This window comes from Lytechinus variegatus, chromosome 17, assembly GCF_018143015.1.
Source record: "Lytechinus variegatus isolate NC3 chromosome 17, Lvar_3.0, whole genome shotgun sequence".
Classification (NCBI taxonomy): domain Eukaryota; kingdom Metazoa; phylum Echinodermata; class Echinoidea; order Temnopleuroida; family Toxopneustidae; genus Lytechinus; species Lytechinus variegatus.
Window position 1 is genome coordinate 1,098,584 of NC_054756.1, and position 24,227 is coordinate 1,122,810.

The 24,227-nt window shown below is 35.9% G+C and overlaps 2 protein-coding genes across 2 annotated transcripts; one reads left to right on the plus strand and one right to left on the minus strand.

Annotated features, from left to right (window-relative positions):
• Nucleotides 1-24: 24 nt before the first annotated feature.
• Nucleotides 25-16,597, plus strand: LOC121431405 (glucokinase regulatory protein-like). Its single transcript, XM_041628970.1, has 18 exons — nucleotides 25-333; nucleotides 1,239-1,366; nucleotides 1,794-1,855; nucleotides 2,566-2,634; nucleotides 3,004-3,072; nucleotides 4,072-4,212; nucleotides 4,893-4,946; nucleotides 6,090-6,225; nucleotides 7,167-7,231; nucleotides 7,590-7,694; nucleotides 9,151-9,299; nucleotides 10,061-10,158; nucleotides 11,059-11,126; nucleotides 11,936-12,053; nucleotides 13,156-13,317; nucleotides 13,876-14,053; nucleotides 15,065-15,236; nucleotides 16,444-16,597. The coding sequence occupies exons 2-18, from the start codon at nucleotides 1,264-1,266 to the stop codon at nucleotides 16,552-16,554; spliced, it is 1,860 nt and encodes a 619-aa protein (XP_041484904.1). The 5' UTR covers nucleotides 25-333; nucleotides 1,239-1,263; the 3' UTR covers nucleotides 16,555-16,597.
• A 3,884-nt stretch (nucleotides 16,598-20,481) lies between these two features.
• LOC121430454 lies at nucleotides 20,482-23,878 on the minus strand. The gene is made up of 4 exons (XM_041627723.1): nucleotides 23,787-23,878; nucleotides 22,878-23,065; nucleotides 22,148-22,253; nucleotides 20,482-21,061 (listed from the first exon to the last, which is right to left on the minus strand). Exons 1-4 carry the CDS (start codon nucleotides 23,789-23,791, stop codon nucleotides 20,962-20,964), a joined length of 399 nt encoding a protein of 132 aa, XP_041483657.1. The 5' UTR covers nucleotides 23,792-23,878; the 3' UTR covers nucleotides 20,482-20,961.
• Between the last annotated feature and the right edge of the window lie 349 nt (nucleotides 23,879-24,227).

A 24,227-nucleotide genomic window follows, 5' to 3' on the forward strand; every position in this document is an offset into this window, starting at 1 on the left:
ATCCATCCATTAAAATCTAGGTCTAGACTCTAGGATAGAGCACTAGTAAGCAGGAGACTGGCCAATAAAAAAACTGAACAAATTTATGCCCACCTAAGTTTGCATTATTATTGAAACTTTTTGGTATGCACATTGTCAAATACCAATCGGCGTCTCATAGTATTTAGATAGAAAGGGAATTTCCCTTTCTTTTCTCTTTTCTCGGATGACGCTACTGGCTTGTTGGAGGAGTTGAGAGATATTAGACGCGGTCGATGCTTCTTCTTCTACAACCATTTTACACAGCTGTTTCTGTAGAGTTTTATTAGGCGATTTCCAGTCGATGTCAGCGAAGTAAGTGAATATTTAACAATAACATATTTCTTCGATAGACATGGTATGTAGACTTGTAGAGATAGAGATAGAGCTGAACATAAGACTTAGAGTTAGACAAGTTAATCAGCCTATATATTTCTGGGCCGTGGGCGTAGCGAGTTCTGCCTTATGCGTTCTGGGTATACTGTATTCTGTAAATTTAACCAAGGCCAGGGAGCTCCCTGATCCGCTACGGGGGCGGGAGCCCAGAGCTCACCGTACATATACTCATACTCACGGGACTAGGGTAGATTGTGGTCACAATAACTTGGAAATAAAATTCTGAAAACAGAAATTACTAGTGGCAAAACTGGCAATTGACCTGTAGAAAATCTAATAAAATATCGTAAGTGGTTACTGCAACTATATTAATTTATTTCATGGTGTTTTGCATCACTTCATTGTGCGAAAAGCAATAAAGGAACAGTGTAAGAATGACAACAATACATATACATTTACAGAATAAAAGAGAGCCCAGGACATGGTCACATTACTGACACAAGCAGGGCAGATTAACATGTTACAGAATTTATTAAACTACCAAATAAGATGGAACATTCGGTGAAAGTATAATAAACTGTTAAACTGCATATTAATGTTAACCTACCCGGAGGCTACCCCATGAATGATGGCTTTGTTATTTTGATTTAATTTCTGGCGATTTGAAGGTAAACTACATGTATTAAAAAAGAATCTGAAATAAAAAGGATGCAAGTTTTTAGTCAGTCTGTTAGTAGGCTTTGTTGACAGGCATATTTAAGGGTGAATTTCGTCATTTTGTAGTTTGTTGACAGGCTTATACGCAAGGATTTAATTTTGTCATGTTTAATTTGATTACGTTCATAATTTTTCTAATGAAAAACAAAACCACTAAATAATGTTAGGTTGTGATATGGAAAACTACCAAAGATGGAAGACCAATCTACAGCCATGGGACGTTTGAAACAGGAACAACGAATAACAGAGCTGAGCAACACTAAGAGTGAGAACATCGATACTGCCAGCATTCCAGGTAATTGTGAAAGAAGTTTGAGTTCAAGAGGAAATCAATTATATATGAGTGATCAGGCGGCATGCTTGGGCTGGACTTAAGAGTGAGTGGAAGGGGGGGTGACCATTCCTTCATAATGTAATAATGTAAAGGAAATATGATAAAGAGTAAGAAAGAGGAAGAATATTATGAACAAAGAAAGAAATATTCACTTCATTGGCACACAAAAATATCACTTTTAGGTCCCCCCCTCCATCAAAATATGCTGGCACTGCCCTTGACAGCATTTAATCGATGGGTGAAAAAGGTAGAATCAGATCAATTGAATTTTTGAAAAGTATGTCTGTTTTGGAATTTACTGTTGGATCTATCCTTGTACATGCTGTCATGTTGTTTCATACCTAAAATCAATTGATTAGAAATCTGTACCCTGATTGTCTTGTGTTAGAAATCATCGACGTACTGCATGCATGTGAAGAGGAAATATTCAGTGGATGGCAGAATTATCAGGTAAGTATTCTTTTTAATGTGTTTGAGATAATGGAGAATGATGCCATAATCTGCCAGAAATAGGGGGGGGGGGGGTAAAATCATCATGAGTGCTTTTCATTTCTACATCTTTCTCTAAAAAGGATAGGGTTGTTTCTTTTAGCCCCCATCTTTTACAATAAATGTCTTGCATTTCCCATGTTTTGTTTATATTGAAATGGATGGAGAATTCAGGCAAAGATGGTGTGTCTGATTCCGGCAGAATGATAAAGCTTTGACTTTAAAATTTCAATCTTTTGTTCTTTCAATTTTCAATCTGACAATTCTTCATACCTTTATAAAAACAAAGGGGTATTTCAGCAGACAGCTGGTGACTAACCCACCAATGGGGGTCCAGGATTTACCATTTGAGGGGAGGGAATGCCAATGGGCCACTTTTGTGTGTGTTTGTGTAAAAAAAACATTTGACACAAAATCACAAAATGGTCACCATTCTGTGGAAGGAAGTGGGTAAATAAAATGTCTCTTAAGAGATTTCAGTGGAGGCCTACCCTACCAATTTTCTTTCATTTCAAATGCAATTCCCCTCCCCCCACACACATACACAACCACAACTGTGCCCACAAGCTGAAATATCCTGCCACCATCCCTTATTTGAGTTCATGTTACTTGTTTCTTTAACTTTTCTCTAAACTTATTTTTCACATTTTATATTTCTGTTATTACTGTAGACATTATTTTGCAAGGATTTTGTAGAGAAGCTCAGTGAGGTGTCCAAACATGCAACTGACATTATTAAGGTAATTAGTCATAGAGAGTAATATAATGAATACCATAAGTGTGGTAAGTTTGTTTTCAAAAGCAATAAGGTTGCCACTGATGTTTGTTTTACGTGACCAATAAATTTTTATATGGCCGAGTGGTCTGTACAACATGGAAACGTTTCACTTTCTATTTGATCTACAGCAAATTTATGACATAGTGCTTGATATTACTTTAGTCATTTTGTTTTTTTTTATTTGTCTTTGACTCGTTATAACAGTATTTTGCAAATTTGTTATTAGAAAACTAAAACCTTTTAGTTTCTACTGATAAATGTTAAGGGCCTCATTTTTTTATTCAATCAAAAGACAGCACTTCTTATTTTGTTTTTTACTTTCTCCACTCAGGATTCTTCTGATAATGCTATTATCCTTAGTGGCTGTGGAACGTCGGGAAGACTTGCCTTTTTCATTTCTGTAAGTTGAAAAAGAAGTCTTGCATCAGCGAATAGATTATTTAGTAGCTTTTCTGTCGGGTAGTCGATGATAAGATACATATGAATGATTGATTGTAATGTCTGGTACTTGGCATGGCTATATCATATGGCATTGAGAATTTGTGGAGCGTTGTGGCCCAGTGGATTCTGACTTTGAAACATAGGGTCATGGGTTCAAATCCCAGCCACGGCGTAATTTCCTTCAGCATCCACATTGTGCTGCACTCGACCCAGGTGAGGTGAATGGGTACCCGGCAGGATTAATTGCTTGAATGCATGAGCGCTGAAAGGCAGTTTGAGCTAAAAGCCGGGGGAATAATGATAATAACGCGCTCGGAATAGAATATTTTTAGATAGATCATATTGTGCTATATAATTATAAATGCCTATTATTATTATGATGAATAGGCCTATGTGGAATGTTGTGGCCCCTGTGGATTAGTCTTGAAATAGGGGGTTTGGGGTTCAAATCCCAGCCATGGCATAATTTTCTTAAGCAAGAAATCCATCCACGTTGTGCTGCACTCAACCCAGGTGAGGTGAATGGGTGCCTGGTAGGAATACATTTCTTAAAATGCCACGTGCTAGAAAAGGCTGCGGGGCTAAAGCCAGGGTAGTAATATCCAAGTCCTTTGGAAGCGCATAGGGACTTTATGTCATACTGTGATATGCGCTATACAAAGGATTATCTTTCGTAGGAGGGGGGCTTATTAAAGATGTCCCCCCAAAAAAGAAAAAAGAAGATAATCCTTGCGCTGACACCTTGATGTCTTGAATATCATACATTCAACTTTATCCATACCTACAATTTTTTTGCGAAAAGATTTTGAATGTTTCATGTTAAGAAGAATTCAAAATGCCTTTTAATTCTCATCTACCTATATTTTGATAAATTAATCAATATTTCAAGAATTTTCACTTTTGGTAGTCGAGGAACTGGAGTTAATAGATGCTGTTTTATATTATCATTTTGATGCAGACCAAGATGAACAGCTTGCTACGTGAAAGGGGATTCCCCGAATGCTTTGATTACATCATCGCCGGGGGCAACAGGGCATTGACACATTCTGTTGAAGCATTTGAAGATAGCCCTGCAGCAGGCCAGGATGAGCTCATCAAGGTCAGAATAATAATACCTTGGTCACATTTGCTCTACGGCGGCCGCATGGCGAGTCGAAAACAGCCGTTTTAACATTTTTTTGTACCAGCTACATATTGGTGGTTTGAATAAAAATGAATAAAACCGCTGTTTTCGACTCGCCGAAAGCAAATGTGACCGAGGTATAGATTATTGATACAGATATGATATGAGACTGAGAGTCAGTACTACACGTATATATGCACTGGCATTAGAGGCAATAGTATGAAAATATGGACTGGTATGAGAGGCAATAGTTGTTTCTCTTGGCTGAAAGGCACTTCAAGATTAATCCTATATATTGTAAAGAAACCGCTTTGTCTCAAATATTGACCTGATAATAGTTCCAGTGTATTTCTAGTGTAGCCTAATTATGTAATGTGCTTCTAAATCTGTATAGTTTTATCCTAGAAGTCATTTATTTTTTAATTTGAACTGGTTTAAATTTCTTTAAATCATATATGTTGATCCATGTGTATGATTTATTTTTAGTTTTGAATAAATCCATTCATTATGTAAACCTTGCTTTTGATTGGCTGCTAAGTCATGTTACAATGGTTGTAATCAAAATAAATTGCATAGCTACAATGAGAGGGAAAGTATCGGCTTATATAAATCCTGCACATGTAATGTACTTGTGATGTACTTCATATGATTTACAGGTCTCTGAAGGAAAGAAGAAGGTTCTTTTTATCGGAATTTCTTGCGGACTGTCAGTAAGTATGTTGATTATCAATAGGAGGCATTTAGCTCGTGGTATGACTGTAATAGAAATGTCAAAATGGGGGAACACTTCAAAGCACTGGTTTTATAGCTTTCAACCCCCTTCCTTTTCATAAATTTAGTTTTTATAAGGCATACATTGTCTTATTGAGATGAGAGTGTACTTTTTTTCCAGTGCACTAACTGTTCCTAGCCATTATACACTGTATTTGCCCAAGGCGACAAGGCAATTGCTTTTAGCAACTAATCAGCAACTAAGGCTGTGCACTTGAAGTTTTCCCATTAGCGACAATGATTCTCTTTTGAAAGGCATACATTATCTTACTCAGGGAAGACTTCCCTAGCATGCTGCACTTGAAATTCTCCCATTACAGACAATAATTTTCTTTTGAAAGGCATACATTATCTTACTCAGGGAAGACTTCCCTAGCATGCTGCACTTGAAATTCTCCCATTACAGACAATAATTTTCTTTTGAAAGGCATACATTATCTTACTCAGAGAGGACTATTTTTTTCATTCAGTGCACTAACTATTCCTAGCCATCGTATTAGCCCGCAATAACAAGGCGATTTCTTCCATTGCCCACCTCACTTGCCCAGCATGCTGCGCTTGAAATTCCCCCATTACGGACAATGGTCCTAATGGGCTTTCTACAAAACTGCATCGCTTAATTCCTGCAGGCTCACTGCATGGGCTGTCTTGTAGCATCCTTTCCATCTTATCCTTACGCTCTAAGGCATCTGGTCAAAAATCAGGGCCACGCCTTTCCCGCAGGAATCCTGCAAGAAGGTTTTCATTACAAATCATTGCAGTGAAGACAAAGCATTGTGGACTTCAAGAAGGCTGTACTGAAAAAACACAGCATTTTTAATATCTTGGGATTCCTACTAAACTATGTGGAGCAGGTTGCCTGTTTTGCTTATCATTGTTCTCATAAAATTTATTTCATACTCACCCAAATTTTGTTTGCTTTCTTGTTCATTTCAATGTCATTGCACATCTAAAAGACATGGCACAGGCCTTTGACAAGATGCCTTTTTTGTTTACCCTTATTCTTATAACATTACTTTTATACTCACCCAAATCTTGTTTGACTTTGATTTCTTCTTCATTTCTATTTTTGTTTCATTCAGGCTCCATTTATAGCAGGCCAGTTGCACTATTGCATGTGTCACCTAGATACATTCCTACCAGTCTTACTAGGGTTTAATACTTTACACATGGTCAGTGATAAGACTATAGAAGGTTGGGATCAGTCACTCCTATCAGGTGATTTCCAATTTCATGAATTCCTTTGCTTTCTCTTAATTGGTTTCGTAACAATTTTTTTCCTCATTTTGTTTTGTTTGATTTCACTTTGCTTCAGTTCAGTTGAACTTTTGCTTGTCCTGTCTTGCCTTTCTAACTTTCCTAAACTTATAATCATGAATCTTCACCTGAAGTATTTGTCTTTTCAAGTTTTATATTCTTCTTCAATTTTTGAAAAGTATTCCAACTTTTCTTTTTGTTTTATTTGATTTTATTCATTTTAAAGACTTTCTGAAATACATCTCATATGAAAATCATTTTGGTTCATACAATTTCCAAGTTTTATTTACTGTATATTGTCACTTGATCTTATGTTCTCATAACTTTGAGTTATGGTTGAAAAGTGTTCAATTAATTCAGGGAGTTGCACTAAGGTTGTTAGGAAGTTAGCTGACAGTGTTGGTTTGGTTCCTTAGTTTGTAATTACAAAAGCCTTTGACAGTAGTGGTGCATGCAGAGTTTAATGCTCTATGTGAATATGATGGAACAATTAAGTCCCTCTATAATAAATAGTTTGCTTCTCAAAGTGAAATAATTGTTGTTTGAAATCATAGCAAGTATTTAACTAATCCCTGTTGCTGATAAACAGAACTGTTGTTACAAATAATGACAGATACCATATTTTTACAAATAATTACAAAGACCATATTTTTACTTTTAAACAGAAAATGAAATAGGATCTAATGAGAAACTACAACTTTGTGTGATTTTATGTCTATATAAGCCATTGTTATCAGAATCCAGTCTCAGATTAAAGTATTTTATTGAAAGGGTACCACCAAGCACTTTTTCATGTACCTCGAGTTATTGAAAGGTGCACTTTTTTGCACATCCAAACTGATTTTTTCTTGATTTTTATGTGTAAGTTAAACAAAAGCATTATACATTTTACTCTTTTCCAGTAACTGAACGTTTAAAGCTTCTGGAGAAAAATGGCCAGGGGTATATTTTGAATCCAATTGTAGGGGTAAGTGATCTAGTAATATATAGCTAATTGAGAAAGATACATTTCAATGTTTTGTTTATTTTGAAAACATCTGTTACTGACAATGCTCAAGGCATATGAAAATTATAAAATGTTCTAATGTCTACAATCACAAAAGTCTACCTTTTTTTGGTAAGCTTGCACTGACGAGGTTGCAAGCTTCGTCAGACATTTTTGGGGAAAATACATCTTTTTTTTTTATCAGAGAATACAATTTTTCATTCCCAGAGGTTGGCAGGTCTGATATTATACAGGGCCTGCTGGAAGCAGCTTACAGCTGAAGTGGCTGCCCTGGGTAATAAGAGTTAATATTATTATCTATTATTGTTATTAATTTTAGCCAGAAGCCATCACAGGTTCTTCAAGAATGAAAGGAGGCGGAGCTACGAAGTTGATACTGGAGACCTGTTTCCTCACTGCACTTTCACAGGAAAAGAATGAAAAGGTAGAATGGTAATTTCTATTTCTGATGCACTGTACTCTCTTGCTGGTTCATGTCTGACATAACTTTAGAAGATGGAAACAAAAGATTAGGCATCTCGATCTTTCAGATCTAATTTAATTTTCATTTTGCAAGCTAATAGAAATCAATATAACTATAGATATATACATGTACAGTAGACATGAGTAAGTGAAAGGTTTTCTTTAGTGTCTCACCGCTGCTTGGCTACTCAAGGCATTCCTTATCAAGACAGAGACTGAGATCAAAACATTAGTATTAGAGACTGACATGAGACTTCAGACATAAATTTATAATCCCTTTAATAATAACAATAATAATAATGTTCCAGATTTGTATAGCGCGTAACACATCGGAACAAGGTCTCTAAGCGCTTTACAGATATATCATTACCCCTGTCATTGCATCCTGGCATGCCCACATACAATGTATACACCTTCTCCGCTCCCTGGGGAGCATTCCAATAAGAGTTCCAAGAATCGATTGCTAGGCATACTATATAGGCTTTCGCATCCTACCGGGTACCTATTTGACACCTGGGTGGAAAGTGGCAAATTGTAGATTGATGCCTTGCCAAAGGACCCTAGGACATGGTGGGATTCGAACACACGACCCTCTGATTACAAGGCGAGGGTCAGAACCGCCTTTCTCAAGACATGTCTTAATACAGCCAACTGACTGATTGAGCTCACAAAGCAGAGATTGACTCTTGAAGCTAAGGCTTATTCAGTGTTTTGCTTATGTTGAGACAAGATACATCACCCTTCAAAACAGATGCGAAGACCAGGGGCCCGTTTCATAAAGGACTTGCAACTGTTATAATGGTAAATTGCTGATTCATCCACTGCCACTCGACACATGGTCTACCTTCGTTCAGTCTGATGCCATTTCATCCATCAACATTTCGTATAACAACCATTTGGTCCAATCACCAGTTCGTCTACGACCATTTCATCTCATAAGTTCATAACCATTTGGTCTAATATATTTGTTTTATTTTCATTAATTTTGCCCAATTAACACTTTGTCTGATTAGACCAAATGGTATATGGCCTAAATGGCTACCAACTGGTAGACAAAATGATGGCAATTAGACCATGTGGATATTGGACGAATTGATGGTAGACCAAATGATAGTAGACGAGTTGGCAATTGGACAAATTGGGACTGGACCAAATGAAAATAAACCGTTGTAACTTTGCCATTATGGCATCTACCATTGAACCTTGATTATGATTGGCTGCTGAGCCCTGTTACCATGGTTACCATGGTAGTTGTCATAACAGTTGATTTATAATACAGGCCCCTGAACATCACCATCAGAGAGAAACACAAAACTCCAAACATACAATTACTGTGTCAAGACATGTCTCAAGTTACCCAACCCATGAAGATTGGTCCCTACGTGTACCACCCTGTCAATGATATTCTTCCTCTATAGATGAACACAGACAATCCTTCAGCAGATGATTCTTTCAAGCCAGAAGAAATGATTACCAGTCTCTTTGAGTGCTACAAACAGGTTTGGGGGACATCTTACCAATCTTCAAAGGACCAACTCTCTACAATACTGGAACAGGCTGGAAAGACGTAAGTACTGTGATCCTGCCCTGTATTCTTTAGTAGGTGTACCTATTTCTTTCAAGGGTTCTTAACCATGTTCCATTCTTATTTTTTTAAACTGATTTCTGATTATTTTTTCTCTGTACAATGTATGATTTAAGACAGTTCATGCTTCCTCCATTAATGCTCCAGGGGGGGTGTTTCACAAACATTTAAGTATGAATTTGAGTCACACTTAAATTCCCAGTTGTGTATGGTAAAGAAGACATCACCACATTGGTCAGATCATGCCAAGAAGATGCGCATTCCTGCGTATTGATCAATAAGATTGTACATTGCATATCATATACACGTCAGCATTTAAGTGTGACTCTATGTCATACGTGAATCCTTGTCAAACATCCCCCCCCCCCCCCGTGGTTTCTAATTAAATTTGCATGCTTATTGAAAGAAGAATTTTGATTTAAACTAAGTGTCAGTCAGAATGGCCTGATTTGTCTGCAGTCTAACAGAAACCCAAATCCTTCCAATGATAACATTGTCAGGAACAGGGTCTGCTGGGAGAACAGTTTTTGTAACCTGAGTCACTTGTGTTCACCCTTTAATATATGAAGCTATTATAATTACCAAATATCCTAAAATTATTGGATGACTTATCAAGTAAGCATTTAATGTCATAAGGGGAGGGGGGGTGGGATGACAATGACTCTTCCCCCTCCCCCTTTCCGACCTTTATGGGTTATGATAATCTCTTGGTATTATCATTTGTTTCTTTTTTCACCTGATAGACTTCTTGACAGTGGACATGTGTATTACCTTGGTTGGGATACGTGGGGTGTTCTAGGGATGATTGATGCTTCCGAATGCCCACCTACCTTTGGTTCAGGTTAATAGCAATGATTTTCTATAAAAAAATATATATTTATATGTATTTCTTGGCTTTTAAAATCATGTGTGATGTGGTTCTGACTTGGTTGGGATACATGGGGTGTTCTAGAAATGATTGATGCTTCAGAATGCCCACCTACATTTGGTTCAGGTGATTAGCAATGATTTTCTATACAAAAATATGTATTTATATAAAAATATATATGTATTGCTTGGATATTAAAATCATTTGTTTCAGTTTCAGTTTGGTTTATTTTCATATCTCAAAAAAAATTATCAAATACAATGTAACGTCCATCAAAAGACAGTAAATCATTAATGATAAAATAATAAAATACATCACCATTATTCATAATAAACAAGACAAAATGTTATACAATTGAACATTCAGATTGGAGACAGATATATCAATAAGATGAAGATATGAAGGGCAAACTATTAAAAAGCAGAGCTTGTAATTTATAGTTTCCCTATTAATAAAGTATAACTGTCAACTTGTTTTAATATCAATATGTTACAAGAAATTAAAGAGAAATAAAAAAAAAGATTTGTGATGTGGTTCTGACTCCGTTGGGATACACGGGGTATTCTAGATGTTTTGAAATGCCCATCTACATTTGGATCTGAGTGGTAATTATCTAATTTTAAAATATATCATAATTATCTCTAAACTATTATTTTTGATTGATAGGCAAAATATAATATTTTCTTGGCAGAAGACATAACATTAGCATTTTTTAAAATTCCTATTAACAAAGAGATAGACCTAGTGACTTTTTTCTCTGCAGTATGTTACAGTACATGTTTACAGGGGTAATTCTAGATCTCAAGTGACCAATCAAAGTGAGCAGACACTTTGCCAAAGACTGATTCTAATCTCATTTTTTTTGTCCAATAGATTTTGATGATATCAGAGGGTTTATGAAAGGAGGTCTTATGTCGATAGCATCTTCCTCTCAATCTGTGGTGAGATTATATATTTTTAGAAAAAAAATCATAGGATGTGTTTTTTTTATTGATTTTCTTCTGTCTTTTTGATCTACAGATTAAGACATCATTTAGCAGAGTTATAAGATAGGCATGCACCTGTCATGAAATATGAAATAATATAAGAATTAGATCAAACATCTATATAGGCAAGTCATTATAATGAAATGTTTTATGAATAATTACAATAACATGTGTTTTTCAGCATACAAATGTTGCACATATTTTTTTTTCAAAGCAAAGCCTGAACCCATGATTGGATTCAAGCAAGTTTAATAGCCAAGAATGAAATTGAGGTTGATCCAATCAATATCAATCAGGGAAAGCTGTCAGTATCCCATGATTTCTCTAGTTTAGTGCTGAAATCAGTGTCATTTCTGGTTCCATGACATCCCACATGGCATTTGCCTCCTGATTCTCTCATTTTTTTTAACCCACTTCTGCATTTTCTCCTGCAACATATGGATCCCCATTTATTATCTTAATTATTTCTATCTTAATAATTTGCAAGTCAGGATCCAATGACCAAGCCTCTGCATAGCACTTTGAGATGGTGTTGCAATGTATTCAGTGCTAAAAGCAGATTATTATTATTACTACTATTGTTTATGTAAGTGATCTTTACTTTATTCTGCCAGAACCTGCAATGCCTGACATTGTTATGTATGTCAAGGAAAATTATGTTTCAATACATTGTATTATTCCTTATATGATTGTTAAAGTTGAGAACTATTGAACTGAATTGAAAATCTCATTCCTTCAAAATATTCTTTTTTTTTCCTTGACAGAACACTGCCAGATCTCTGGATCTACCTGAAGATGAAACATCACTGAAATTCTTCAATGCTTTTGTTCTTCCATCCATCACTGCCAGTGATTCAGTTGTATTCCTTCTGCCTTCAGAAAGTAAGACCCCTTTCATAAACCCATTTATGCGGGTAAAAGCAGCATAATTTGGTCATAAAATCGGAGGAGGACCAGAGTTATCCGCATTATTTTGATACTGCAATTATCCGCATAATAGCAGCATCGGGACCAGATTTTGACTTTATGAACACATTTCGAAAGTAATGCGGATAATTGCAATGGATCGGTCACAAGGTCACCCTTTTCCAACGCAACCGCATTGGAGGGGGTGTGTGCGGTTGCCATGATGATTATCCTCCTTTTTCAGGACTGGCGCTCGTAAAAATAGTGCGGATTATTTTCGGAGTTTATGAACGCGATTTTTATTGAATTATTAGCATTACTCTTAGGTGCCTAATTGGAGGATAGGTTTATGAAAGGGGTATTAGACCAAACAATACTGGCTTTCAATTTCATACATTTAAAAATCAGTACTAGCATGACGAGAAATTCTTTACCCATATCTTCAGAAAATCATGTTATCTTGTAAACCATTTCTCAACTGATTTCCTGTTTGAATCTCAGTTCTCTATCTCAAAAACTGATTCCACTCTAAGAGGGAAAATATCCAATTGAAAAAAGTGTTTTCACTTCACTCTTGAAATACTCAAGCCATGATAATTTATAGGACAATTCTACCCCAACAAAAGTTGATTTGAAAAAAAAGAGAAAGATCCAACAAGCATAACACTGAAAATTATATCAAGATTGGAGATAAAATAAAAAAAAAAGTTATGACTTATTTCGCTTAATTTCACAAAACAGTTATATGCACATCCTGGTCAGTTTGCAAATGAGGAGACTGATGATGTCATCTACTCACTACGGGTATTTCTTTTGTATTTTTATTATATGAAATATTCTAATTTTCTCCTCGTCAAGTGAAACAACCATTAATTCCTCCCTAAACATGTGAAATAAGCACTGTTTTTGTCAAATTTTTCAATTCATCATTTTTCTGGGTTAAGAACATCTCAACTTTCTATATAAGCTAGAAATAGTGACATACCATTTTGGTCCTGCATAAAAGGGTAGATGCACATACTTTATGAAATTGCCCTGAGGTAACGACACAAAATCTGCTTTACATTTGTTTCTCCAGATGCAAGAATTGATGATGACCTGAAAACTTTATTGCCTTCAGTAATGGAGAAAACACAGCATGTAGGCATAATCTCGCCCTCTCCCCTAGATAAGACTCAACTTGCCATAGAAGGATGTGCTTTGGTTCAGCTCGGGAATCTTCATGAGGACACAGTGAAAGGTAGACAAGTTTATAATCATTATATGAGTTTAATTTTATGTTTTATGTTGTTAGGAAGTTTTTTAAAAGTTGAACATGTCAGTGCCCTTTGATAAATCAAGATGGAATCAATAGTCACAATTGATTCTATTTTCTATGTACTTTATCTCACAATTCTAACGCCCATAATTCTAAAAAAAATATTAAAGGCCAAGATCTAGCAAAGTCTCTCCCTTCCCCAGAAAGGTAATTCATTTGTAAATAGGATGAAGTATTTGGGGACATAGGTAAATCTGTCTTGTATGTTTAGTCCAGTCTTATGTTGACTGTATGCCCATCACAAACTAAATGTATGCCTTTGTGTATCATGGTCAAGGTAGCCATGCTAAAGCTGTGTACATCATGTAAAAATACCACTAAAAATGCAAACTACCAATTAAACCTTTATACAAACCTTATGTCATCAACTTGAAGAGCATCTTTTGCTGTGTACTTTTGTTTCTGATTCCTTTAAAAGAATCATGTATGACATAAAAAAGAACGGTAGGAAAATTATGAATTATTCTATACCTTTCCTAGATCTGAACCTTCAATGGAAGAAAGTGCTCGATGCCAGACTGGATAGTTCTCTTTGGAGTGCAGTATTGAAGAGTGTCAACGAGTTTGCAGTCAAGTCAGCCCTCAATGCCATCAGTACTGGTGCTCACATTGCTAAAGGGAAGGTCTACCAGAACTTCATGGTGGACCTAAGACTCAGGTAACAACCTTTATTTCATTACATCAGTCTTTATTCTGAAGTCGAGTTGAATTTAAAATCTGGTCCCCCGTCTTACAAAGAGTTGCAATTGATCCGATCAACCACAACTATGGAAGGCCATCAACATCTAAAATGCATGTTTCTTCAAAATGTTTTGTAAATATTAAGTATATTCAATGGGTGATTTCAAGTCCGGTGTTGGCCTTGGTGTTGGTGCTGATGTTGAAATTTGGATTGCTTCTCCTAGCTCCAAGACTTATTCAGAGTTTGTAAAACTGATCCAGATTACATCATTGACATCTCAACAACCAGTGAGTGACTTCTCGCGATCATCTTCATTTTATGTTTGGTGTTATGATCATGTAAAAATTGACACCAACACCAAAGGTCAACACTGGACTTGAAATTACCAATTGTTTTCTTTTTCTTGACAATGCAGTATGCTCCCCTTGGCTTACAAAATGACATGGAGCAAAGTTCCTGTAGAAATAAAAAAATATGACTGATCAATCGTAACTTTTTGTAAGACGGGCCCAAGGTTAAAGTTTTAGTTTAACTATGGAAAGCCAATTGTGACCTAAATCTCAAACAGTAGGGATATTATATATTAGCTCATTTGACTCTTTGAACCACTTTCATTGTCTGGAAAGGATAAATAAGATATTTATGTTTACCATAAAAAAAAATAGGAAAAAGCAGTTAACATGAAAATGTACAATGTAATCAAGACATTGCCTTTTTTGGCTTCCCTATAAGTTAGATCATGATCTTAGTTAGACCTGGCATTAGAATACAGGCCAATGAGTTTTAACATCGTCTGTATTCTTAAGTCCGGCTTAACTTTGGCCATGGTCTAACTCTGCTCTGTAATTATCGGCAGCTGAAAAAGTCAACATTTTTGTTTATAACTTTAATTTTTTTTTCAGTATGCTCCTTTCTCTTGCTTTAATGGGAACTAAAACCATTTTCCGAGGCAGTTATGAATGAGAGTATTCTATTGTTCTCCCACAGCAATTCTAAGCTCCTTGATAGAGGTATTGGAATCGTATCAAGGTGTGCTCATTGTTCTAAAGAGGTTGCTAGAGATGCTGTGATGCGAGCGATCTACATGACTGATGACATCACTTCCTTTAGAGATACACCCGTCTCATCCATCATACACACTGCTGGAAATGTAGAAAGGGTGAGTTTGAATATTACATTTATAAATAATAATAACAATAATTGGCATTTATATAACGTTTTATCAATCTACAACCGTTCAAAGTGCTTCGCAAATATTACCTGGTCACTGGATTCATAGCATTTCAAAAGCCTGTTAGGCCCACACTTGCTAAACCAACCACAATGATGGTTGTTTCCTACCGGTACCCAATTAGCACCAGGGTGAGAGTGGCAATGTGTGGATTGACCACTTGCCAAAGGGCGCTAGGCCATGGTGGGATTCGAACTCTGATTACAAGGTGAGAGTCACAACTGCTACACCAAGGCGCTTCCATTATTATAGATAATAATAATAAAGGATTTGTATAGCACATGTATCCACCTTGCTAGGTGCTCAAGGCGTTTCCCTTTTTATGAGTGTGTTGTGGTGATGATGCAGCGCATTTAGGGGTATTGGCAATATGCTTATGCATGTAATTGCTCATACCAGAGATGCCTGTTTCATTTGTAACATCATGAATTTAAAAATGTGCTTTATTTGTTTCATAAAACGGGTCTGCAGTGTAAATTTATACTGCAAAGGTTGTTAGAATTCCTCCAAATATTTGAGGATTGGACAGAGGAAGAGGTCACACCCGTTCCTGCTATATATTATGACATCACAGGCATATCTAGTAAGTGCCAGCACCAGTAGCCTTTCGTTTGAAGGAATGCATATTTCAGATGACTTCTTAAATTTTTAGTGCTATGGCAAAAATGATGCACACATGATAACCAGTGGTAAACCAGAAAATGCACAGTTCTGTAAACCAAAAAAATGCAGTTTGAAGGTTGTGTAGAATAAAAAAGTATGAACTTGTGACTTGTACCCGCACTCACCATTCTGCCATACTTTGGCAAAAGGAAGCAAGTTACAAAAGTATCATTTGTAGTAAATCACCAATGTGTGTGAGTCATGTACGTATGTGTCAATTCAATTTAACAGCATGTTTGCTTCAATATCTTTCCATAGAATGATAATTTCTTTCCCAAATTTTGCCTGAATGTGCAACATACAAAGGGTGTTTCAGATACAACAATAACTCAAATTTGACTGATGTGTCACTTGCTTCCTTTTGCCACAGTTGGGAGGATTGGCCACATCCTTTTGCCCCCTCTCTCCCTCTCTCTCTCTGTTACTCATGAGTCATGACTTCTCCCTTGATGCCCATGTATGATTCTCTTAGGTTGTACCTGTAGCCATCGTCCTTGCCATCACAACGTGTACCATCAAAGAAGCTCTCGACCACCAGAAGAGGGCACCAATCATCAGAACATTAATTCTCAATCTCCGATAAGACAGATGTTCAGGTAGTCACATTGAACATGTATCGCCCAATAACTAAACAACATTGATGTATTTTTCAATACATGGTTAAGAAGATTGCCTCCAAAAATAATGAATGAACAATTTTATGCAGGATTTATATATACTCAGGTATGTGCAAAAAATAAAATATTGCCATGTTGATTGACTTTTATAAAGAGAACAGTAAAATATTGATTATAAAGAGAACAGTAAAATATTGATTATGATGTGGAAGATAGTTTAACTTTATTGGATTTTAAGTCTTATCTGAAGCATCAAGGGGACTGATGGCTTTACATTCTCTCATAGGGACTTGGTAATTAGGATGAAAGATATTAACTATAAGAGTGTTATGATTCATGAAGCATGCACATCCACTGTGCAAAGTAAAGATGATTGTTATATTGGTATTAGGCCACTATCAGCAAGTAGGTGTAGAAGCATTCCTGTCAGGTACTCATTTACTACACCTGGGTTTAGTGTAGCTCAATATAAGAAGGATTTCTTGCTGGATGGCTGGTATTATAATCCACAACCTTCTGATTAAAGGGTAAGAGCCAGAACCACAAATTCTTTTAATACCTCATCATTTTACAGGAGTGAGGGCGTCGTGGTTATGGCTCCTATCTTTCGATCTGAGGGACATGGGTTTGATTCCCAGCCATGGTGTGTTTTCCTTCAGCAAGAAATTTATCCACATTTCGCACTTAACCCAGGTGAGGTGAATGGGTACCCAGTAGGAAGAAATCCCTCGAATAATAATCATATTAATGTGACCTATAAAGTGCCAAACCCACTTTGTAGAGTGCTCAAGGCGCATAAAGAGCTAAGAGTTAGATAAAAAAGTTTTTAGAAGGTTTTTGAAAGTTTCGACAGAGGTACATTTTTTAATGTCTTCAGGAAGGCTATTCCACAAAGAGGGGCATGCTAAAGCAAATGATCTTCCCCCCCCCATGTTTTTGAATTTTTGGAATGACAAGGAAGCCAGAAGTGGATGAGCGCAAAGATCTGCTTGGTCTGTAGTGATTGATAAATGAAAGACTGTATGGTGGTGCTGATCCAAGAATACTATGAAAAGCAAGCAACAAACTCTTAAAGATAATCCAATTTTTGATAGGGAGCCAGTGCAGTGAATGCCAGAGCGCCTGTAGGCTGGCCTGTAGGGTTAAATGAAAGTAACATTGTAATGCGCAGTTGAGTATACAAATGCAAATTGTGCAAAATAAATGTAAAATTATTATCATTTTTAGTCGTGCATTATATGTATGTCATTCACAGATGCGTTCTGTGTGTCCTCTTTACCGATGCTCAAGTAAGGGGGCTGAGAAGGAAAGCTCTGTTTGCAATTGCTGCTGAAAGGTTTGTTTTAGGGGGTGCTGCAAGAAAATATTTGCAAGTTTTGTTGCAAAGGGAAAGTGATAGATTAATTTCAACCAAACCAAAAGAATCCAATTCATATTCCTGTTTATGCAAGAAATATTCCAGCGATCGCTTACAAGTTTATAATGAAATGTGCGGCTTTCAATTCAATTTGGGAGTAAAAAACAATTGCAAGTTTCATGTAAAAACCCATTTTGACCTAGGTTATGGTGCCATACTATGTATTGACATCAACTCCCAAAACCCTGCAAACTCTGATGTGCTTATTGTGCAATTGACAAAGTTAAAGTGCATTATATCTTGATGTAATTGTGTTTTGATTTTGTACAAGTCTAATTCTGTTGTATCGATAGTTTTATCATATTCATGCTGTGCTCTTCAAAATCAGGGAAGATTTTAATTTTATAGAATTTCAATTTTAATTTTATAGAACCTGATACAGTTCATTGTTTGGCAAATAAAAGGGCAGTGTGACACTACCAATTGCGAAAAAAAGTATACCAAGTATTCAATCAGAAAATATAAAAGACGGAATACAGTATTTTTTCAATATCGGCTATGTTGTGCTTTCAATTGCTGAGCGGCGAGTTATATTGATACCTCAACTAATATATTTCATGTATTCAGAAACTTTATGTGTTCGTAATTAACAAGACCTGTTTTTATCATTTTAAATGTACTACATGAATATAATCATTTTAGCTGGATGTTGCTACTTAAATTGTTAAAGGTCAAGTCCACCGTAGAAAAATGTTTATTAGAATAAATAGATAAAAATCAAACAAGCATTGTGCTGAAAATTTTATCAAAATCAGATGTAAAATAAGAAAGTTATTACATTTTAAACTTTCACTTATTTTTCACAAAACAGTGATTTGCACAGCTCAGCAACATGCAAATGAGACAGTTGATGATGTCACTCACTCACTATTTCTTTTGTTTTTTATTGTTTGAATTAAACAATATTTCATTTTTACAGATGTGACAATAAGGACCTACTTGATTGAACCATAGTTGCTAATTGCACATGTTCATTGAGAAATTAATTGTTGTTTCACTTGACAACGGGGAAAATTTGAATATTTCATATTTCACATATTAAAATAAAAAATAAATAGTGAGTGAGTGATGTCATCAGTCTCCTCATTTACATACTGACAAGAATGTGACTATAACTGTTTTGTGAAATTACGGAAACTTCAAAATGTCATAACTTTCTTTTTTTACATTCGATTTTGATGAAATTTGCAGTGTTATGCTTGTTGGATTTTTCTCTTTTTATTTGTTTCAACTTTTTGTTGGGGTTCACTTGTCATTTAAGTATGCACAACATTTCAAAATACTAGATGTTGTCAATCACATTGGACTATTTTTTATTAATAATCATAAAAGCCAAAGTTGAAATAGACCGACTTATTTACTTTAAACACAAACTTTCAATGCCAAATTATATTTTTTTGTCAAAAATTAGATGAGAAAATTTTAAAAACTCCAATATGGAACTTGATATCTCAAACTTTTCATGATTATCTTCATAACCTTATTATATACGGATCAAAGAAAAAAAAACATAATGCTGTTAAAGATATTTGCCAATGCTCGAAATGTGATTAAAAACTTTCAGAGTTCAGGCTCTGAAACCCTGATCAAAAGTAAGTAGAATTTGCCCTCCAGGCCTTGCCCAGCTGGTGAGCATAGCCTTTTCTAAACAACATAATTCTCATGATGTATTACTCAATATATTCACATGCAAGTTAAGGAGATATGTATTTGTGTAATTATTTTTTAGCAAATCAAAGATTTGCCCCAAATGAAAATTTAATGTTGTTTAAGTTGTAACTGTAAAGAATATTGTATTATGTGTTGCCTATCCATTATTGCAAAGAAAAAATGATTTGTAAATGATACCAGATGTTTGAAGGATACATTTTTTTAAACCATATTTTTACCATATATTATATAGTTTAAGATATATATATTTTTTCACAATTCACACATTCCATGAATGATGATTACTAAAAAAATATGTATATGTTAGATTAAAAGGAATATAATTTGTCATGACTTGCCTGTAATGATACCAACTGTTTAAAAAATATTTTGAAGTGCACATTTTTGATAATATATATAACATATTTTACAATATGTTTTCTATGAATGAATTATAATATTAATATGATTACTTCATATAGCATTATTCAGATTCATTAAAATCAATTCATCAAATTATGTGTCTGTGTATAGTCATAGTATTAGCACTCGGCCTAGTTCTTGGAAGTGGAAACATAAGAAGCACTTTTTATTTATTTTGAAAGACATTATGAGGAGAAAAATGTTAATTATCGTAGACAAACAAAACAATACCCATGCATACACTTGTTCATAAGCAAGAATATAAGGGTTTTGTTTCTTATTGCTCCAATCACCTTGCCACCCCTCCCCCTTATTATTCTTTTTCTCTAGATGTCTTTCTGACCGTTTTTCTTTCTATCTTTCTTTTTCTCTTTCTCTGTCATCTTTAACCTCTGTCGTTACCCTGTTCCCCCATACAAACCTCATAAAAAAGGTTTGTTTGTTTTCTATAAAATATGAAAATACATTAAACAAATGTTACACATATTAATGTAAGTATATTTACACATTTAATACAAGACATGATTACAATAACAATTGGTGAATGAATATTTGAAGCATGGTTTGAGAATCAGAAGTTTAAACAGTTCATTTACATATTAAAGTCCAAGGGCCCGCTTCCTGAAGAGTCACAACTATTATAACTTTGCCATTATGGCAACTACCATGGCAACTTAACTCGGCAGCCAATCACAATGAAGGTTGCCATGGAAGTTACAGCGGTGGCAAAGTTAAAATTCGTTGTCAAGTCTTTGTGAAACAGGACTCATGATTCTTGATGTTTTAATGGTAGTGGTTAACGTTGATGATGTGAGAATCTCCAAAGCAGTGGCGGGATCACCTAAGAGAGAGAGATGGGTAAAGAACCAGATGGTTTTACTTCTCAATCTTCAGCTTCTTCCTCTTCTTCTTCCCCCTCCTCCTCATCAATGGCTTGTTCTTCATCAGGTATTTTACTGTACTCTGGGGATTTGTCACCAGACCTACGCAATTAAGCAAAGAGAGAGAACGAAAGAAGGATGGACAGACAGAGAGAGAAGGAAAGAAAGATGGACAGACAGAGAGAAGGAAAGAAAGATGGACAGACAGACAGAGAAGGAAAGAAAGATGGACAAACAGAGAGAGAAGGAAAGAAAGATGGACAGACAGACAGAGAAGGAAAGAAAGATGGACAGACAGAGAGAGAAGGAAAGAAAGATGGACAGACAGAGAGAGAAGGAAAGAAAGATGGACAGACAGAGAGAAGGAAAGAAAGATGGACAGACAGAGAGAAGGAAAGAAAGATGGACAGACAGAGAGAAGGAAAGAAAGATGGACAGACAGAGAGAGAAGGAAAGAAAGATGAGAGAGGGAGGGGGAGGAAGAAAGAAAGAAAGATGGAGAAAGAAAAAAAAGTGGGATGGGAAGAGCGAGCAAATAAACAGGGGGAGAAGAAGAAATACCGACAATTGAAGTAAAACGAACAGAAAGAATTAGGAAAATGTCCTACCATAGAAGAAAGGTATATCATGTTGTCATGACAACGGTTAGAATGCAAAATTCGTGATAGGCTATCAGGTCCATCTCACAATAAGATATATTTTTCGCATATTGAAGGTATGAAATTGTGAAATTTAGAGAAGGAAGCAGGGGGGGGGATGTTTTGCAGGTCAAGACTGACTTTTTTCGGATAATGAAATAATGAAATTGAAATAAAGGAAATCCAACTGACATACTAAATTTGATTTCTATGGTAGGCCTAGTTGATTTCATTCATTACAGTATACCTTAATATGAATTTATGTGAGATAATAGTTAAGCTGTGACAGTCCCATTCTTATCAAAGCTGTCGACCATTCACTACACTCTTTGATATACTGTACTGGAAACCCAAATGTATTGCGATTGACTGCTATGTTAATTTCTACTTTGACAATTATGTAAGATGCCAATTTGTTTACAGATAACTTTGGATAAACTTGTATTTGTTTACGGTAATTATTCACAGAATACAAAAGATATCATTAGATTTCAAATATTATGGAGTTTATTTGATAGAATAATACCAGACAAATGTAATCAATATATACCGTGGTTTGGTTGCTATGGTAAATCCGCCAAAGATGATGAGAAGAAGAAAAGCAGCACCCACTGAGATAACCCATGGCACTGGCACACCAAATATACCACCTGATTCTGGAGGAAAACAAGAAGATGCAAAGAAATTGTGATGATAGAGAGAACTTGCTAAAGCAAGGGGGAAGAGACAGCAGATTCAGAACTGCACAATGATGCTTAGCTCGATCCAGCCCTTACGACCTCCCTTCTACCCCCTTCCCTATTACATGGTAACCGCCCCCCTCCCCTTACAGTCGCAGATCCCGTATTTGCCAAAGGAAAACAAAAACCTGTGGTCTAAGGAAGAGGGACTTAAAAAGTCCCTCGTGCCCCCATTCCATTTTAATTGACGATACAAATTTGTTACTTTTAGAAGTTACGAGTTTATTCCCATACCATCGATCAAACGTTTCATCAACATTTTTTTCCGACAACTTGTCAGATCTGATAACTTTCCTACGTTTTGGTTGGCCATGAAGCAACTTACCATGGTAACTTTCGGGACTTGTCGAATAAAACGTCTGACAAGTCCTTTCATGAAACGTTCCACGGGTCCAAGGATTTAACATCATTTCCCGTCGGTTATTATAATACAGGTGTGTACATCTTCTTTAACATGATTAATTCAAATATAATGGGCCTAATTGATATTAAGTAGTTATACATGTCTCCTTTCATTCATTTCTTTGTTTATTTGCTCACCTCCGGGTTTTGTTCCTCCTACATGTAAGTTAACTTGAGTCGTGGTGACTGTAGTTTCCCAGTATGTTGTTTGACATGTGTAGGTCCCAGCATCGCTTTCTTGAAGCTCAGCGATATGGAGATTTCCCCCTGCATCCACTCGTATCCGAGGGGTGGTATGATCAACGCTCTCGTCATCTTTGGACCAACTATGACAAAGAGGACACAATTTTCTTGCAGCAAAAATTAATTCTCAGCAAAATCAACAAATGGCCTGTACGAATAAACATAGGCGGCAGCAATATCGGCAGCGATATATGGAAGTGGTGGTGGTGTGGGGGGCAATCTTTTTTCCCTCCCCTATCTGTTATTTTTCTTTATCGTCAATTTTAAGCAAGGCGGGAAAGAAGTTGGAGGGCGGGGGGCATGTTCTGCATTTTCATATTGCGTCCAAATTCAATGATTTTTAATATGAACATCTAACCATGAAAATAAAAAAAAATTGTTTAGGCCTCCTGGGCCCTGTTGGATAAAACTTTTGCCGGAGTTTTTACAGCAAAAAATGAGGGAAACTACGGCCGAAAAAAATGCCGGAGTTTTCCATTGCATAAAACTTTGCAGTCTGAGTTGTTTTGCCATGAAATTTTGACCCAACTTGAAACTCTGGCAAAAAACTAAGGTTTTTGCCATAGAAAACCTATGGCAAAAATAAGTCTGGCAAAAGTATTATGCAACGGGACCCTGAGGATACTTCTACTACTTCATCTTGGTGTGTATACCATCATTAGTTCCCTAAGCGGTTATCTCAATACTATGATTAAAAACATTCCGTTTGTTTCTTTTGTCTGTTAATCTCAAAGGAATTTAATAGAATAAACGGTGATAAAATCACACAGTGATGCATGTTTATGGACTACAATATTGTTATACCTCATTTTGATGGATGGCTGGTGTTTCTGTACAAGTTGACTCAAACATGGAAAGTCTACACTCTTTCCTGGATCTTCCCATCTTTCGTGCTGGAATTCTGTCGAAGCAGAAAAAAGAAAATAAACAAAAATAAACATATGAACGCTATAACCACCGTTTATTTTTATTGATGGCAGTATGGCAGTGAGTCCAAACTTCGCGCGTGTCCATACTTCGCGGACGGTCATTATCTCAAAACCTAGCCAATATCCTTATAATCTGACATCATCAATGTGAAAAGCGACCTAAAATTACCCTTCAGTGAAAGTTTCTTGAAAAAGAGTTCAGTATTTATGAAAATATTGGCAAAAGATCGGCAAATTTGTCACCGCTAGCTCCCATTTTGAATAAATCAACAAGCATCACGATATCGATATCACCATTTTGCAAGCAGAAATCATC